Source organism: Poromitra crassiceps (assembly GCF_964638095.1).
Source record: "Poromitra crassiceps genome assembly, chromosome: 6".
Classification (NCBI taxonomy): domain Eukaryota; kingdom Metazoa; phylum Chordata; class Actinopteri; order Beryciformes; family Melamphaidae; genus Poromitra; species Poromitra crassiceps.
In genome coordinates, this window is record NC_139627.1 from 62,180,193 (window position 1) to 62,199,705 (window position 19,513).

Here is a 19,513-nt window from a genome sequence, read left to right on the forward strand (position 1 = left end):
AGATTCATTACACAGAGTGAATATTTCAAGCTTTTATTTCTTGTAATTTTGATGGTTATGGCTTACAGATAATGAAAACCCAATATTCAGTGTCTCAGAAAATTAGAATATTACATCAATAAATCAATAAAATCAAAAAACCAAAAAAAAAGTTCATTTCCATGCACTCAATACTTGGTTGGGCCTCCTTTTGCATGAATTACTGCATCAATGCGGCGTGGCATGGAGGCGATCAGCCTGTGGCACTGCTGAGGTGTGATGGAAGCCCAGGTTGCTTTGATAGCGGCCTTCAGGTCATCTGCATTGTTGGGTCTGGTGTCTTTAATCTTCCTCTTGACAATACCCCATAGATTCTCGATGGGGTTCAGGTCAGGCGAGTTTGCTGGCCAATCAAGCACAGTAATACCATGGTCATTGAACCAGCTTTTGGTACTTTTGGCAGTGTGGGCAGGTGCCAATTCCTGCTGGAAAATGAAATCAGCATCTCCATAAAGCTTGTCAGCAGAAGAAAGCATGAAGTGCTCTAAAATGTCCTGGTAGATGGCTGCATTGACTGTGGACTTCAGAAAACACAGTGGACCAACACCAGCAGATGACATGGCACCCCAAATCATCACTGACTGTGGAAACTTCACACTGGACTTCAAGCAACATGGATTGTGTGCCTCTCCACTCTTCCTCCAGACTCTGGGACCTTGATTTCCAAATGAAATGCAAAATTTACTTTCATCTGAAAAGAGGACTTTGGACCACTGAGCAACAGTCCAGTTATTTTTCTCCTTAGCCCAGGTAAGACGCTTCTGACGTTGTCTCTGGTTCAGGAGTGGCTTGACACGAGGAATGCGACATTCGTAGCCCATGTCCTGGATTCGTCTGTGCGTAGTGGCTCTTGATGCGCTGACTCCAGTCTCAGTCCACTGCTTGTGATGCTCCCCCACATTCTTGAATGGATTTTGCCTGACGATCCTCTCAAGGCTGCGGTTATCCCTGTTACTTGTGCACCTTTTCCTACCACACTTTTTCCTTCCACTCAACTTTCTATGAATATGGTTGGATACAGCACTCTGTGAACAACCAGCTTCTTTAGCAATGACCTTTTGTGGCTTACCCTCCTTGTGGAGGGTGTCAATGACTGTCTTCTGGACAACTGTCAAGTCAGCAGTCTTCCCCATGATTGTGTAGCCTACTGAACCAGACTGACCATTTAAAGGGTCAGGAAACCTTTGCAGGTGGTTTGAGTAAATTAGCTGATTAGGGTGTGACACCATGTGTTTCCAATTTTGAACTTTTTCACACTTTTTCACAATATTCAAATTTTCTCAGACACTGATTTAGGGTTTTCATTATATGTAGGCCATAATCATCAAAATTACAAGAAATAAAGGCTTGAAATATTTCACTCTATGTGTAATTAATCTGTATAATATATGAGTTTCACTTTCTGAAATGAGTGACAAAAGATATTGCACTTTTTCATGATATGCTAATTTTTTGAGCTGCACCTGTATATGTTCATGTTTTTATGGCTGCAGTGTGGGCGTGTGTATCTATATGTTCATGTTTTTATGGCTGCAGTGTGGGCGTGTGTATGTATATGTTCATGTTTTTATGGCTGCAGTGTGGGCGTAAGCCCAAGACACATTTCCCATGCGTGGGACAATAAAGTTAATCTTGAATCTTGAATATAGTTACATGTGTCTACTAACATTATGAATATATCATAAAGTAATGCTATGTTCTGATAATTTGCTTAACTATTACTTGCTACCTGCTAGCAGGCTAGATGCCTTGCGGCACATTGCTGCCTCTACCGGTCGGAAGTATTACTGTTCTTATTATCCGATGTTTGTCGTCAATTTTCCTCAAAATGGGGCTATAATTTAGAAAACAGAGCGCGTGAGAGCATGAAAAATAATTGAAATAGTTTTTTCAGACCATAAACTAATTTGGAAAGTGTTTATTTAAGACATAGACCGAGAGAGAAGTTGGCTCGTTTCCCATAGAGTTGAATGCATGTTCCTGGGGAGTGCTACACAAACTGCGCCCCCCACTGGCCATTTGAAAGAATGCAATTTCCGCATAGGCTTCAAAAAGAGGGAGGCTGAATTGGGCACTGCGTGGCCCACTGGTGGGTCCCGGATGACCTTTGAGAGACAAAGGAAAGCTCGCACACTGCAATGGCTCCAAGTTGAGTGTATTTATTTTACACCATTAAAAAAAGGTAACGTTTCGGGCAGCACCCTGCCCTTCCTCAGGGCAGGGTGCTATTTTTGACTTTAAAAGTCAAAAATATTTGGGAGCTTTACCTTTAACTTTCTCTGTGAAGCTGGCAGGATCCAACACCACCACAGACGGGTTGACCAGGTCCTAGAGACAAAAGTGTTTTTCATGCTTTATTATTAGTTAACAGTAGAAGTAGTAAAACGATTTTCAGACGGCAGCCCGTCTTTATTGTCACACAACACACTACAACACATGCATGCGGCCACTACACACACTCATGCTGATGGTGGCCGGTGAAATATGTCCTCTGCATTTGACCCATCCAGTAACCATCTAGTAACCATCTAGTAACCATTAGTATTATGGTGAAGAACAGTGTCAAAATCTGGCACCAATTTGCACGTCATCATGGGCTCACCTCCCCTCCCCTGTCATCCCCTGTCCGTGCCAACCCGCTTTTCCCTCCCTCTGTACTGGACAAGGCCTACAATTTGTGGCACAGTCAGGGAATCTCCACAATTAGTGACCTATATGTCGATGGCATATTTGCTTCATTTAATGATTTGGTAAATATATATGAGCTTCCAAAAGCCCACTTCTTCAGGTACCTGCAAGTTCGTGATTTTGTCCGCAAACATTTCTCAGGGTTTCCTGCCATTCCTTCTATTTCTCCCATTGATTTGCTTTTACAACAAGATCCGATTCAAAAAGGTGTCATTACACGTTTATATAATGAGATATCCATGCTACAGTCCCCTGAACCCTTCGCATTATGTACAATCTGGTCACAGGAATTGGGAGAAGAATTAGATAATGAGACCTGGGATGAGATTCTTTACAGAGTTCACCACTCTTCCTTATGTGCCAGACATGGGGTGTTGCAATGTAAGGTGGTCAACAGGGTGCACTGGTCTAAGTGGAAGCTGGCGAGGATTTTTCCTGACATTGATCCCACGTGTCGGCAAGCTCCTGCAGATCTTTGTCATATGTTTTGGCTGTGTCCCTCTCTCTCTTCCTACTGGGAAGCTGTTTTTGATACTTTGTCTAAGGTCACTTCGGTGCCCATTGAGCCATCTCCAATTGCTGCACTGTTCGGAGTCCTGCCAGCTGGGACTCTGCCCAAATACTTCTTAGACTTTGTGGCTTTTCTAACTCTTCTAGCGAGGCGATCAATTCTAATGAATTGGAAGGGTCCCTACGCTCCCACTCATTCTCGGTGGGTGGGGGACGTGCTGCATTTTATGCAGTTGGAGAAAATTAAGCACACCCTACGAGGCTCCCTGCACAAGTACTATAAAATCTGGCAGCCTTTTTCAGAATATATAAAGGGCATCCAAATTATCCCGCCAGCCCCGGACTGATGAACCTCTGGTCCCTCTTGATCTTGTCTTGACCCTGAGCTACAGTATCTGACCTCTGAATAAGCTACTTCTACTGACCTCTTTTTATCCTTAATTTTGTGTACCCCCCCCCCCCGTTTATTTGATTTGATATTTATTTATTTATTTACTTTTCTCTCTGTATTGTATTGTTGTTTTGTTGTAACTGTGAAGCTGTGTGTTGTGTTGTGATGTACGTGATTTGTTGGTGTAAACTTGAAAAATCCCATAAATAAATCATAAAAAAAAAAAAAGGGTACATTCAATATTGTCTATCAAATATCCCATTTTTATCCACCATTAGTGCAAATTTTTTATTTATTTATCCTGGTTGCTGCTCCACCCTCTGCCGATCTGGGGAGAGCCGAAACTGGCTCCATGCTTCCTCCGAGACATGGGCAGTTAGCCAGCCGCTTCTTTTCACCTGACAGGGGAAGCTTCACCGGTAGGACATAGCACGTGGGAGGATCACGCTATTCCAACCAGTTCCCCTCCCTCCGCACAGGCGCCCTTAACGACCAGAGGAGGCACCACTTCAGCGACCAGGATATTGCATGTTTTGGTGAGGGGTCCCTATATGAAGGAAACCCCCTGGAGGCACATGGAGAACATGCAAACTCCACACAGAAAGGCCCTTTTGACGACCCCACCCGGGCGGTGGGCACTCGAGGACATGCAGACAGGCACGCATTCCTTCAGCGTTCACAGCGTCCCAGGTGGGAATCGAACCCAGGACCTTCGAGCTGTTTTTAATCAGGAATTAAAAACGCCAAATTCAGCTGTATGGGAATACGTTGGCTATCGTAAAAACAGATGGCCAGGGCTTAGAGGAGGAAAGTCACCCAACATGTAGCTAATACATGCAGGCAAAGCGAGGAGGCAATACATCCAACATGAGTGCACAAACCTGAGCACCACATGTCGAAACGACACGAAATGTGTGAAACGACATGACGAATACATCAAATCCAGAAGCGCCTAAACGCTGTTTGAACGCCATTGAATTGAATTGAATTAAACGCCACAGAAGAAGTGGCTAAACGTTACATAACAATGACAAAGCTGTTAACTTGTAAACAAGCAACGTACATCGCGTGGGATGACAAGCAAGATACGGTGAGGAAGAGGGGATGACTCCTTGTCATGTTCCAATTTACATTTATAAGTAAGAATAATACTATAATATTACTAAAGCACACACATATTTAAAACAGTTAATTGTCATTACAGATGTAGGTTACATTAACATGTCTATTTTTTCTCAGCCCACAATTCACCAAACTATATGTTATTTAAAAATAAAATACATTTTGTTCAATGGCAAAAAATATGAAATGAAAAAGTAAGTCCACTGAGCCGTGTTTTGATCACATTCCTTGACCCATGTGGTAAAACTTTGTTTTGTAACTGTTAATTTTTTGTCATTTCGAGAGAGAAAAGCAGCACAGGGCTGAGAACTGAAATGCCTTTTTACATTCAGTAAAAACAAGTTTGGTGATTCTATTCATGTACTGATAGGGTCGTTTCAGAGTGAAACTGTAATACTGCACACAATAGCTTTTCATTTATTTTCGGGAAAAAGATTAAACACTAGGCCTAGATTGAAGCTTCGAAGCGTCAATGTTTTTGGCTCAGCCGTAGTACTATGTAGTATTAGTATTTACTGTGTAGTATGAGGGTTTACAAGGTAGTATTAGGGTTGTCACGATATCAACATTTTGACTTCGATACCGATACCAAGTTTAGTATCACGAATACTGGATACAGATACGATACTCGATACCTAATGGATAAGAAACAGAATGAACACAAGGTTGATCACACTCACAAATTCAAGGTTTAGTAACACCCTTAACAGTCACAGGACACCTTTTGAAATGTGTCTCTCTGGTGTTAGAAGACCACCATATTAGATAGAATGAATGACCACTGAATGTTTCTGTATTAGAAGAATAACTAACTGAATGTTTCTGTGTTAGAAGAATAACGCCATATTAACTGAAGGTCTCTCTGGGTTAGAACAACGCCACAATGTAGGCCAGTGGTTCCCAAATGGTGTACCTGGGTGTGCCTTGGGATTTTGCATTAATTGCAATTGCAAATATAGCCTAAAACTATACAAAAATTGGGTGTGTTGCTGCTTTGATGTAGTAATTTTGCAAAGTTTCAAATTAATTCCTAGAGTAATATATTTTGTCAAATTTTATTTGACATTAGTAAATAAAAAAACATTTAGAGCGATAAGAGTAATGGAGGCTATTTTGCACCGATAGACTTAAGCTATATAGGTGTGATTTGAGATTTTGTCGTGCCATGGGCACAAAAAGTTTGGAAACCACTGATGTAGGCTATCTCTATGTATCTCTTAATACAATATTTCTCTTTACACATTATATAGCCATGTACATTGCACTCTTCACAACATCCTGTGATATCAGTCAATGTTTGAGACAGGTCCTTTGCCTGTCTCATTGAAAACAGAAACACAATAGAAAAATATGAACTGCAGCACTGGCACAGCACACTATAGGCTATGTAAAATGGCTCAGACTGAAAAGTTAGTAGTGTATCTGTCCAGTAACACACGATAACATAGGGTAACCCACGTTATTTATTTTGTTGTGACACATTACAGAGATGTCACTCAAAGACCACACTCGCGTGCTTTACCAATGGCTCCTGAAGGCGTCATGTGCAGGAGGCAAACTGGACTGGAGAGGATGCAGCTGCGATAGTGTTTGTCTGCTCTCAACTCTGTGAATCTCGCTTTAATCTTCATCACAGTGGCTCATTACCTGCTGTACACAACGTGCACTGGTTCTACACAAGCACTCGCGGGTCTCTCGTCCTTTTACCGACTCTCTCACTGATCTCACTGCTGTTTACATGCTTTTCGGATCAGCTAGCTAATACGCTAGTTATACTTAGCTCAACTGTTAGCTACTTAGCTTAGCTCTCTCCCTCTCGGTAAAATGTTCATGTTCGTTAAGCATAACATTCATGTTTATTTGCTGGCGGGGGGAAGTCTCCCGCTAGTGTTGATGTCCAGTGTGATGGCAGAGACACTGGGAAATGTGCGTTTGTTTATTTGTTGCGTCGTGTTAGGGCTGCTCGATTATGGCAAAAATCATAATCACGATTATTTTGATTGATATTGAGATCACGATTATTTAACACGATTACTCATTGACATTGAGAACATCATGCATTTATTGAACATTGACACTGGCTTTTCTTTTTAACATTGGATGTCTTTGGATTTGAGATATAATTGAAAATAAATAAATAAATAAATAAGTGAAAATAAATTATAAAAGTGCAAAGATTTAGAAATAAAATAAAAACTAAAATAAATATACAGTATATGTAGGCCTACTATGTTGCAGTGAACTGCCACAACCAACTGCAACTATTAATCTACATTCAATATGTTGGTAATAGTAGTCCTTAAACCTCAAATCTAACCAAATGCTATTGAGTAACGTTCGTTTACATTACATTAAATTACTCATTTGGCAGATGGTTTTATCCAAAGCGACTTACGTTTAGGTTCATAATAGGCTATTGTTAATGTTTATCTGTGAGATCGTTAGCTGTTGAATGCATATTCATGCATCATATCAATGCGGTCGCATTGTAAAGAATGTCCTGAATCGATGACTGTGTTGTGGCAGGAGTAACTAGATGGGGCTTTGTCTTTTTGTTCATTTAGCGTTATTTCTTGGTCATAGACCACTTTGTGAGTGGATTTCAAGTGATTAAACAGAGGGAGAGGTCGTGTTGCGGGGTGCTGCCACGACCGCGCATATCTTGACAGGTGGGTCAAAACTTGCATCGCAATTCCGTGCTGTATATTCGCATCGCTCATCAGTTACACATCAAGAGCGATGCGAATATACAGCACGGAATTGCGATGTGAGTTTTGACCCACCTGTCAATCACAGGCACAGACTTGGAACAAACAGTGCAAGATATGCGCAGTGTAAGGACCTTTAAACTCGGCAAAACCATAGTGTTTCCACCCCACATACGTTGTTTCACCTCTCTTCTCGACCAGCGGCTCTCTTTCTGTGAAATAAGTGGGGAGGAGAAACGTGCCTGTGGCTCTTCACACGACAGTCACAACTCGAGCTGGTGTGTTTTGGGCTTTGGGGGAGGGGCCGAGCAAAGGAAGGGGAGCGCTTGATTTACAACACAAGACAGAACGAGAGAGACAAGAGCCGCAAAATCGTTTGATGTCGATTATCTTGTTTTCATAATCGTGGACAGCCCAAATCGTAATCTAGATTAAAATTTGATTAATCGAGCAGCCCTACGTCGCGTGTAACGTTAATTAGACGAGGAATCCCGCAACTTCATTTTAAAAGCACAACCACGACCAGTTAAAGTGATGGTACCGAACTTTGGGAACTTCCAATACCGAACCATTTTTAATAAAAAGTATCGAAAAAGTATTGAAATTTCGGTATACCGGTAGTATTAGTATTTACTTAGTATTATTAGTGTTTACTATGTAGTATTAGTATTTGACATGTAGTATTTGTGTTTATAATGTAGTATTTGTGTGCAGTATTAGTCTTTACTATAATATTAGTATTTACTATGTAGTACTAGGGATGGGCATTTCTAGCAAAAACAATATTCGAAATTCGCTGGCCAAAGTCGACTTTTAATCGAAATTCGGAAAAAAAAAAAAAAAATGTAAAAAAAATTAAAAATGTATATATATTTTTTTTTGGTGAGTGAAATGTTGCATTGTCTCCCCTGATTCTAAGTCTAAGGCTTTATTAATTAACACGTTCACTGCCAATGACGTATTAATCCGTCAAAAAAAATCCAACGGTTGACTGCCAATGACGTATTAACACATTGACTGCCAGCCGTTTTTTTTTGCTGTAGGTAGCTTCTGCCAAGCCGTTTTTTGAGGATTATGGCTCATTTTACAAGAGCCGAGGATTCGTTTCAGCTTGGACTTTGTGAACATACAATATCTCAAAAGTACTAATAGAATGTGTACTTTCTCTGTCTAAAAGAGTTAGTTTGTAGAGTTAGTAGTTATGTAAGCATTAGCAGTTGAATACAGCATGGTTTTAGCATCAGAAAAAATATTCAGAGATAAACGGCTTTTTGTGAAATTGGATAGAACAGTCACTTTAACCATTCATTTTTGGCTCTCTCTCTCTCTCTCTCCCTCCCCCTCTCGCTCTCTCTCTCTCTCTCCCTCCCTCTCGCTCTCCCTCCCTCTCTCTCTCTCTCTCTCTCCCTCCCTCTCGCTCTCCCTCCCTCTCTCTCTCTCTCCCTCCCTCTCGGGAGGGAGACGCACTAGGTTTAATCCTAGTGAGAGGGGGAGAGGGAGAGAGAGAGAGAGAGAGAGAGGGAGGGAGGGAGAGAGAGAGAGCGAGAGAGAGAGAGAGAGAGGGAGAGAGCGAGAGGTGGGCGTTCTTCTTGGCTGCAGCGGCCGTCAGCTTGTCATCAGTCTCAGTGCTTTGCTGCTGCTGTGCCTGTCTGCACGGCCGCTGTTTGAGGAAGTCGGGATGGACTCGCTCGCTTCTTGGAGTTTTGGTTGAGAGAAGCTTTTGCGATTCTGGTCATATTTATGCTGCGTGTTTCAAAGTGTGTTCCTCCACCTGTAATCTATTATGTAAATTTGCAATCCCGCATCGCCAGCAATCAGCGCGAAAAGGAAAGCGTTTTCCCCCATCCATTTTCATGAGAATGGCTGGGGTGAGAATGGCGTGACAAGTTAAAAAAATGCTTGCCTTCCTCTAGTCAGGACTCAGGAGAGCACTGTTGCCACTTAGTGGGTCGGTGGAATGGGTTGTAAACGTTCGGTGGCTCCAATAATTATATAAGAGATGTAAAAGGGTTAGATGCACAACCCACCGTCAAAAAAAAAAAATCGATGCCAAAAACGTGTAAACACGTTGTTGGCAGTCAACAGCTGGATTCTGAAAACGTGTTTACACGTTGTTGGCAGTGAATGTGTTAATACGTCCAAAAAATGATTTTTTTTTTTTTTGACCGTGGGATGTACATCTAACCCTTTTACATCTCTTATATAAATATTGGAGCCACCGAACATGTACAACCCATTCCACCGACCCACTAAGTGGCGACAGTGCTCTCCCAGACTAGAGGAAGGCAAGCAAAAAGCAGTGTGAGGAAGCCATTCTCATGAAAATGGATTGGCGAAAACGCTTTCGTTTTCGCGCTGATTGCTGGCGGTGCGGGATTGCAAATTTGCATAATAGATTACGGGTGGAACACACTTTGAAACACGCAGCATAAATAAGACCAGAATCGCAAAAGCTTCATCAAAGCTCTCAACACAAACCCCAAGAAACGAGCGAGCCCATATCCAGACTTGCACAGCGGCCGCCAGCAGACAGGCAGCAACAGCAGAAGCAGTGAGCCTGGTGACGCGAGGTTACAGCAGCAACAGAAACGAGCTTGTGACACGCCCGCTGCAGCCAAGAAGAACACACACGGAGGGAGGAGTTTGAAGGAGAGGGGTGTTTCCTGCTGTTATGGAGGAAATTACTGTTCAAAACTATTGTTTAGATGTCTGACGTCTTACTGATGCCAAAAATGAATGGTTAAAGTGACTGTTCTATCGAATTTCACAAAAAGCCGTTTATCTCAGAATAATTTTTCAGACGCTGAAACCATGCTGTATTCAACTGCTAATGCTTACATAACTACTAACTCTACAAACTAACTCTTTTAGACAGAGAAAGCACACATTCTATTAGTTCTTTTGAGATATTGTGTGTTCACAAAATCTTAGCAGAAAAGAATCCTCGGGTCTTGAAAGATGAGCCAGAATCCTCAAAAAAAACCTCTGGCAGAACCTACCTACAGTAAAAAAAAAACGGCTGGCAGTGAATGTGTTAATAGAAAAAGCTTCTGCTGTGGATTTTTAGCTCAAACAAGCATTGCACCACTGAAGTAAAGAACATGTTACATGACATTGACATTTTCGAAAATAAAAAACTGTTTTGACAATCATGAGTGGTTCATTAAATATTCAGTAGGCTCAGGTCTGAGTGCCAAAGGGGTGCCAAAGTCACCCCCCTCCCTCTTCATGGGATTTCATCCGCCATTCATTTTTCCATAAACCTTGCTTAAAATGCTTATAAAAATTGTTTTACTTGCTCAAACCAAGCGATTCGACTATACTTAGAATCAGGGGAGACAATGCAACATTTCACTCACAAAAAAAAATAAAAATCGAATTTCGACTTTCAATAATAAAAGTCGACCTTGATAATTACGATTATTCGAAAATTTGAAATTCGATGCCCATCCCTATGTAGTACAAGTGTTTGTTAGTATTGACTATGTAGTATTAGTGTTTACAATGTAGTAAGTGTTTCCTATGTACTATCAGTCTTTACTATGTAGTATTAGTGTTTACTATGTAGTATTAAGTAATGTATACATTACCTGTATGAACTCCAGGATTCCATCAGCCGAGTGTTGTCCTTCATATTCATGAACAGACGAACGGTTGAATATAACTGTAGTTGGATATGCCTGGATATTATACTGAGACAGAGAGGCAAAAGACAGACAGACAGACAGACAAAAGACAAAAGAGCTGATTATAAAAGTAGTGGTGTAGGACAGAGATTTTCAAAGTGGGAGGCAGGCTTCCACAAGGGGGCTCTAAACAGTTTCAGGGGAGCCTTAGTGAGTGGAAGTAGGAGTGTCAAATAACCTCATCATGATCCCATAAGCATCGGTGAGGGCGCCTTTTTCCGCACTTTGTCTGAGGGGAGGCCCACAATCTCAGACTTGGAAAACCCCTGGTGTAGAATATCTTATTCATTTGAACAGCAACCTGTAAGTCTGCACTGCAGTCCAGCTATACACATATTTACCATAGAGCAGAGGTCCTTTTGAATGGTACAGTCCAGATATATATATTTACCATTGAGCAGAGGTCCTGGTGAATGGTACAGTCCAGATATATATATTTACCATTGAGCAGAGGTCCTGGTGAATGGTACAGTCCAGAGTACCAAACTTCATCTGTCCAGCCAGCTGGATTGAAGCCTTCCTCAGTTCAGGAAGTAAAGCTCGGCACGGAGGACACCACTGCACACGTGCAAAACACATGAAGAATAAGTTTATATATAATTTCCCCTGCTCCACCGCCTCTGCCGATCTGAGGAGAGCTGTAGACTAGCACATGCTTCCTCCGATATGTTTCACTGGCCGGACGTAGCACATGGGAGGATCACACTATTCCCCCCAGTTTCCCTCCCCCGAACAGGCAAATAACATTGGTCACTTTGACCTTTCAAGAACAGTGAGTTGACACCGGACAGTACCGCACAGTCATCCGCAAGATGTCTTCTCCAGGTCATACGTAACAGTTTCAGCGCACCAGAGGAGGCACTAGTGCAGTGACCACGACACACAGCCCACCGGCTTCCCACTCACAGACATGGCCAATTATGTCTGACCAAGCCGCAAGTACCACTGCCGGGAATTGAACCCGGGTGTCCACAGTGGTAGGAGAGTGCTTTTACCTCTACACTACCCCAACACTCTAGTGCAAATCACATGAAGAAGTTTATGAATACAATAATAATACAATAATAATATTACGTTTATGAACTATTTTCTTTCGACCAAACTACACCCACCAAATGTCATACCACACAGAAGGAAGCGTGCTAACGTTACAGCTAAGATCAGATCAGATAAGCTAACATTGCAGCTATGCTAACGTAGATGCATGCTTTCTTCAGAGCAGCACAGTGAGATGGGTGTAGTTTGGTCGAAAGAAAATAGTTGCTACAAGAAACTGCTCACAACAAGGTCTGGGGGTGATATTGGGTAACCAGGTCATGATTTCTGGAAAGACACATCGCTGTTGAGTTTTTCTTCTTTTTTTGGGTGCTTTGAGCACCACAAATCTCTATTGCCGATATTGCCAAAACTCACACCAAACCGTAGGGGTTGTTCTACAACCCAGGTTTTACGAGTGAGAATGAGGATTATCACACGATGTACTATTGTACACAAGCTGCTTCTCACAGCGAACCCACTGGATAAAAATGTAAATGTTTTCAAAAATTAACCACTATAAAATCACCCATTATGCCTGAAGGCGTCTTGGCTTTGGCTTTGGCCACCCGCATGCATCCTGTGTCGATCGAGACCAAACGGGCGTTTCCAGCTGAGATCCTCCGGGGCAACAAACAAGTAGGCCGCGGGACATACAGCAGGAGATGGGCCAAGAAACACCGTGGGAAACGAGGGGGGATCCGAAACAGACTGAGGAGCAAGGCAAACCGACCACCCTTGCCTAGTATTCTGCTCGCTAACGTCCAGTCCTTGGAAAACAAGTTGGATGACATCAGAGCAAGGATTGCTTTTCAGAGGGACATCAGAGACTGTAACATCTTTTGCTTCACTGAGTCCTGGCTGTCCCCCTCCGTCCCGGATCACTCCGTCACACCGGCCGATCATTTCTACACCGTTCGCATGGACAGAACGGAGGAATCCGGCAAATCCAAAGGTGGAGGTGTTTGTTTTATGATCAACAACAAGTGGTGTGACCCGAAGAACGTTACCGTTCTCTCCCGGGCCTGTTCTCCCCAGCTGGAACATTTGTCCATCATGTGTCGCCCACATTACTTGCCCCGTGAGTTTTCAGTGGTAATCATTACGGCTGTCTATATCCCTCCACAAGCCAACAAAGACACCGCCGTAGCCGAGTTGCAGGAGGTGATAAATAGACATCAACATCGCCATCCAGGAGCTGCCTTTATCGCCCTCGGGGATTTTAATCAGGCTAACCTCTCCCGGGGCTTGCCGGAATTTAGACAGCATATCCGCTTTCCCACGCGAGGAGGTAATATCTTGGATCACTGCTACACGCCGTTTAAGGACAGCTATAAAGCTATTTCCATGCCAGCTTTTGGTAAATCGGACCACGTCGCCATCTTCCTACTTCCAAAATATAAACAGAGGATTCAGAGAGACGCTCCGGTGACGAAAGACGTCAAGCGCTGGACCGACCAATCGGAAGCCACGCTGCAGGACGCTCTCGAGTACGCGGATTGGGAGATGTTCCGCGTGACCTCCGCTGACGTCAGTGAGTTTACGGAAGTAGTGGGGAGTTATATCTCCCTACTCACCGACGAGATAATACAAACTGTCAAAATAAAAGTCTCCCTTGCGGAGGAATTAAATACTTTTTACGCAAGGTTTGAGACGAAAGGCGACAACTCCACGGCTTTAATAGCCGATGGCGCGTCTAATGTCAGAAATGGGGAGCCTCGTTTCACAATCAGGGAGTGTGATGTGAGGAGGATGTTCAAGGGGGTAAACGGGAGGAAAGCTGCGGGGCCTGACCAGATTCCTGGGAGGGTCCTAAAATCATGTGCCAACCAGCTAGCCCCTGTTTACACAGACATTTTTAACACGTCTCTTGCTCAAGCTGTCGTCCCCCTTTGCCTTAAGCGGTCCATCATAGTCCCTGTGCCAAAAAACAATAGTCCATCATGCCTGAACGATTACCGCCCAGTGGCACTGACCTCAGTGGTCATGAAATGTTTTGAGAGGCTAGTAAAACCCCACATTTGCTCCACCCTGCCGAGTTAATTTGACCCCCTCCAGTTCGCTTATAGAACAAATAGGTCTAGAGATGATGCCATCACCAACCTTCTGCACACCTGCCTTACCCACCTGGACAAGGGGAGGGGGAACTATGTGAGGATGCTGTTCATCGACTACAGTTCAGCATTCAATACCATAGTCCCCCTCAACCTGGTGGCTAAGATGACGGCACTAGGGTTCAACACCCAATTATGTAATTGGGTGCTGGACTTCCTCACCGGTTGCCCCCAGGTTGTGCGGGTGGGCGGCGGCGTCACCTCTAGTTCACTGACCCTCAACACAGGCGCCCCCCAGGGGAGAGTCCTGAGCCCGCTGCTCTATAACATCTACACACATGACTGTGTGGCCTCTGACAGTTCAACCGCCGTCCTTAAGTTTGCTGACGACACCGTAGTGCTAGGTCTGATCTCCGATAACGAGGAGGCTTACCTGAACCAGGTATCAGACCTGGCACTATGGTGTCAGTCCAATAACCTGTCCTTGAAGATCAGCAAAACAAAAGAGATGGTGGTGGACTTCAGAAGGAAGAAGGGCAGCGGGTACACCCCACTGACCATCGGTGGGGAGCCTGTGGAGAGGGTCAGCAGTTTTAAGTACCTAGGCATGTACCTCAGTGAGGACCTCACTTGGAGTCTGCACTCTGAGCATATGCTCAAGAAGTACAGACAACGTCTATACTTCCTCCGCCGGCTGAGGAAGTTTAAGGTCGCACCATCCATCCTGAAGACCTTCTACTCCTCAGCCGTCGAGAGTGTCCTCACTGGGTGCATCTCCGCCTGGTATGGGAGCTGCACTAAAAGGGACCAGGTAGCCCTACAAAGGGTGGTGCGCTCAGCTGAGCGTATCACCAGAGTGTCTCTGCCCACCCTGCATGACACCTATTCTAAGCGGGTGAGAGCAAGAGCTCATAAAATAATGAAGGACGCCACGCATCCCAACTTTGGCCTGTTCACCATGCTGAGGTCAGGGAGACGCCTTTGTAGCCTGAAGGCAAAAACCGAAAGGCTCAAGAGAAGCTTCTTCCCCCAGGCTGTTCGCATGCTCAATGCTAGCGACTAGCAGCATTAGGACCACACAATATTTATTTTTTTATTTTTTAAATATTTATTTCTATTTTTAATTAAAGACAGGACATGACGATACCGTATAGCACTTTACGATCAGCACTTTATGTCTCTTACATGTTCTGTGTCTTTTATTGTTTTTACTGTTTTTATTGATATCTACCTTTTCTGGCACATTGCAGAGACTAAGTCCCATTGCATTTCACTGCATGTTTTACACTGTATTTCTGTGCAAGTGACAAATAAAGTATCCTTGACCTTGACCCGCTCCGCCCCCCGTGACTGTAGCCAACACTAGTGTCCTCTAGAGAGAGAGTGGCGTCAGCGGAGGACCAAAATGCAAGACTCATTAGCCAATGAACAGCCAGGAATGGGTCTCGCGCTACTTTTGGATGCTAAAATAAAGCTGATAATGTACAATTTGATTCAAGGGATGAAAAACCCTTTCAAAGTACAACACAAACTGTCTATTTTGCTGCAACTCGACAGTGCTGCTTTTTTTACTCAAGAGTTCCACTTTCTACTTCCTGGAAAAAAACTGGTCCATTGGAGTGAATGGAGATGTCGGAACTCTTCTATTATACGGCTCTGGCCAACACGTATCACTCACAAGCATCCAGCAACCCCGCTGCTCCGGAACGATGGCAGCAAGGCTGGGTGTGTGAGAATCCTCGTTCTCCCTCGGAAAACCTGGGTTGTAGAACAACCCCTACATTTTACTTTGTTTTGAACAACGGGGTACATGGCCCTCGCCCATGGCTGACAAAAGAGCGTGCGCAAAGGGCACGCTGGCCACATCAAGGCTATAGAACCTGACAAAAGTGTGGTGAGTAGACCATGAGGCAGCCGCACACATGTCCTCCACTGACACACCACGCAATAACGCCTAGGATGTCGCGACACCTCACGTAGAGTGGGCCTTAATACCCTCCGGGGGAGCATTCCCCACGGCAGAGTAGGCCAAAGCAATGGCCTCCACTATCCAGTGCGACAAGTGCGGCTTGGCCCGTGGCCCAAAGCAAACCAGCAACTGGTTACAGGTGCGCAGCGTGCGTGTCCTGCCCACGTAGGCCAGGATCGCTGCTTTAAACGCCGCTTAAACGCCGCTCCTCCTCCGAGCTGAAAGGAGGGGGACAGAAAGCTGCCAGGTCTACAAACATAGACCTGAAGCGGGCATTGATATTCTTAGGCTGGTACGCGGGGTTGGGCCGAAGCGTAACCAACCGCTCATCATCAGCGAACACCATGCAAGGTTGTTGGACCGACAGGCAGGGGCGGACTTTGGCCGTTTGAAGCCAGATTTGGTGAATATAATGCTAATGTGATGTTACATGTTACCTATTTGTTCACTAATAGAATTCAACATTGCCTAGATAACTGCAAGTATAATATGAAGACGTAAAAACAAAAACATGCCTCTGTACAAAAGCTTCACAGCAAACTTCAATTAAGGAAGAGTGCAGTGTCCTGTCCTGTCTTGTCTCGTCTGAGGTTAAATGCAAATACAAAAATGATAAAATCAAACTGCTTCATCTCCACTTTAAACTGTATTGTGCAGTCCTACTGATAATCCCATAAAGCACATTAATGTGAAAGCAATAAGCATATAGCCTACGTGTTTCACTTTATGCTCTGAAATTGTAGCCTACCTGAAGGTTCCTGATTCTGATAAGTTAAACACCACCTTCCAGCTCTGCAGGAGCACCTGCTGCAGTGCTAGTGCTGCTTCTGCTTCTTTTTTTTTTACAATTAACCCATTGATACCTGATGCAGCATTTGCGTGTGTTTCCCTTTAAGACCGTGAACCGCGTCACGCGGTTCGCGGTCTTAAAGGGATACACACACAAATGAGGGATATACACGCAAATGCTGCATCAGGTATCAATGGGTTAAACCTCATTTACTTATTACACTCGACTGGTTGTTTTTCAGATGTGATGTGAATCTAAAGTGAACTAAACAAGTCAGATCCACTATAAATGTTTTTCAGTAGATGCTGTGATGTAGCCACAAGAAAGGTGCAATATTAATGTTTTTCAGGAGATGGCGATGTGATGTAGCTAATCAAGAAAGATGCATTATAAATGGTGTTTCAGGAGATGTGTGATGTTGCTAGCTATAGGTTCTAAACAAGAAATATGGTTCAAATGTTTACAGTAGTTTTCCTTTCTTGCTGCACTACAATGTTATAATGCTGTGAGACGGAGCTAACACAAAAGATGCAATATTAATAGTTTTTCATGAGATACTCAGTATTTAATACTAATACTAATACTAATAATAGAAAAGGAGAAGATACTGAATAATGACATCACAACAGTATAAATCCTAATATTAATTTAAAATTAAATATTCTTCTAAATATGGATAAAAGTCCAAAAAACATACAATTTTCTTCAACGCTTCTTCGAGATTCCATTCCTTACAGCACCCCCTACTTAATAATAGTTCCAGCGCGGCTGCGAAAATGTGGTGGCGCATTGTGTCAAGTGTACATAGTTTTCATAACCTGGGATATGAGTTGAGAAGCGGAGACAAAATAGTCCCCTCTGCTGCTCGAGATTTTCATAGGAGAAAATGGCCGCTGCCCGGCAGAATTTCTAGCCCATAAACTAACTAGTAATAACTTGGCCAATTGTATGTAACATACAAAATGAAGTAAACGGCAATGTCTAAGAATGCAACGACATGTAACTGGCTCGTTTAAACTCGCATTCCAGGGAATTACGTTAACGTCTGCGGGTCTTATGCGCGTAAGTGGCGCGAGGCTGGAGGAGACTGAAAACCCTCTGAAGCTTTCAATGTTGGTGACGTCCAGGTTGATTTGTACAAGGAAGTCTCTCAGTGTGTTGCTGTTGATTTGTATCACTGATACAGACAGCACGCGCTCTCGCGTGGCTGGCTTGCTCCAAGTTGTAAACAGAGGGTTTGACAGTTGACAGCTGAGAGCCTGGCTTCTGTCAGCTGACCAGAACGAAAATCAGATGATTTCTAAATAGCCGTTATTTTAATAAACTGAGCGGACAGGGTTAATCTAAATCAGCGATCCCCAAAGTCCGGACTCCGGTCCGCATCCGGACCCAGACGCCGTCCTATCCGGACCGAGCCCTATAACCTACAAATCACTATTGAGAATTGTTACATTTCACCAAGCTTTTATTTTTTAACCGGCACGTGCTTTTCTACCCTTTACGGTACTGGTTTAATCTGCCAGGAAGCGCATAGACCAATGCATGCGCTGTAAATCATCACACGTGATGCTACTCAGCCAATCAAATATCCGATTCGATTCTGCCTGTTCCGTTCCAGTCGGTTCCAGTGCTGCAGGCGAGAGATTGTCAGTGACACGGAGATATGAGAGAGATATAAGTCAATTCACATGGCGTGCTCAAAAGAAACGAGTAGACCGCAAAAACAAAGATTTCGTTTTAATCCGGAGCAGGCAGACTCTTAGATGTTCATTCATTGTTCTCACGGGCAGTTCAAAACCAGGCAGTATGTCTCATGTGAAGTGCGATGCAATCCTAACCTGTCTGTGAAAGCGCCACACGAGCAAACACACTCAAATCCAGACTGAGGGCACACTCACACATTCACTGCCCAACGGCATGTGACGTTTGTATTGCGAACGATCGACAGACAGACAGACAGACAGACAGACAGGCAGATAGATAGATAGATAGAGACAGACACTGAGACAGATAGATAGATAGATAGATACGGAGCTCACTTCTCTCAAGAGAAAAGGTGGAGTTAAGGGAAGAAAAGAAGATTTTCTTTCTCAAATTAAAACACTTTTAAGATGCGCATTTTCCCAAAGCACTCTGTTGTATGTTATTTTTAAATGCAGCCATTATTTTACTTGAAATGAGAAAATAACATGTATTTATTATTAGTGTAGGCTAGTTATTTATAATTAATCCAGTTAAATATGAAATCAAAATAAACATTGTTGATGTTTATTTTGATTTAACAGTCAGTCGTTGACTACATACAGACATTGTACCATTAGGCTACTGCAATTGAAGTAGCCTAAGTTCAATGGCACTGAATCATAACGCAAGCTACTGTACGTTACAATGTTCCGGACCTTCGCTTGAGGACATTTTCTCTAACTGGACCTCTATGAATTTTAATTGAGTGCCCCTGATCTAAATAGTTAATTTGACCGACTATTTTCTTTTCTAAACTTATAAAAGTGCCATATTAAGC

At 43.4% G+C, this 19,513-nt stretch overlaps 1 protein-coding gene across 1 annotated transcript in view; it reads right to left on the reverse strand.

The window, feature by feature from the left end:
• dnajc10 (DnaJ (Hsp40) homolog, subfamily C, member 10) overlaps positions 1-19,513 on the reverse strand; it is a 181,438-nt gene that overhangs the window by 49,928 nt on the left and 111,997 nt on the right. The window contains exons 17-19 of the mRNA XM_083638422.1: positions 11,586-11,702; positions 11,049-11,150; positions 2,307-2,367 (exon numbers count right to left, since the gene is read on the reverse strand). Coding sequence (XP_083494548.1) covers positions 2,307-2,367; positions 11,049-11,150; positions 11,586-11,702 — 280 coding nt within the window. The remainder of the gene's footprint in view (positions 1-2,306; positions 2,368-11,048; positions 11,151-11,585; positions 11,703-19,513) is intronic.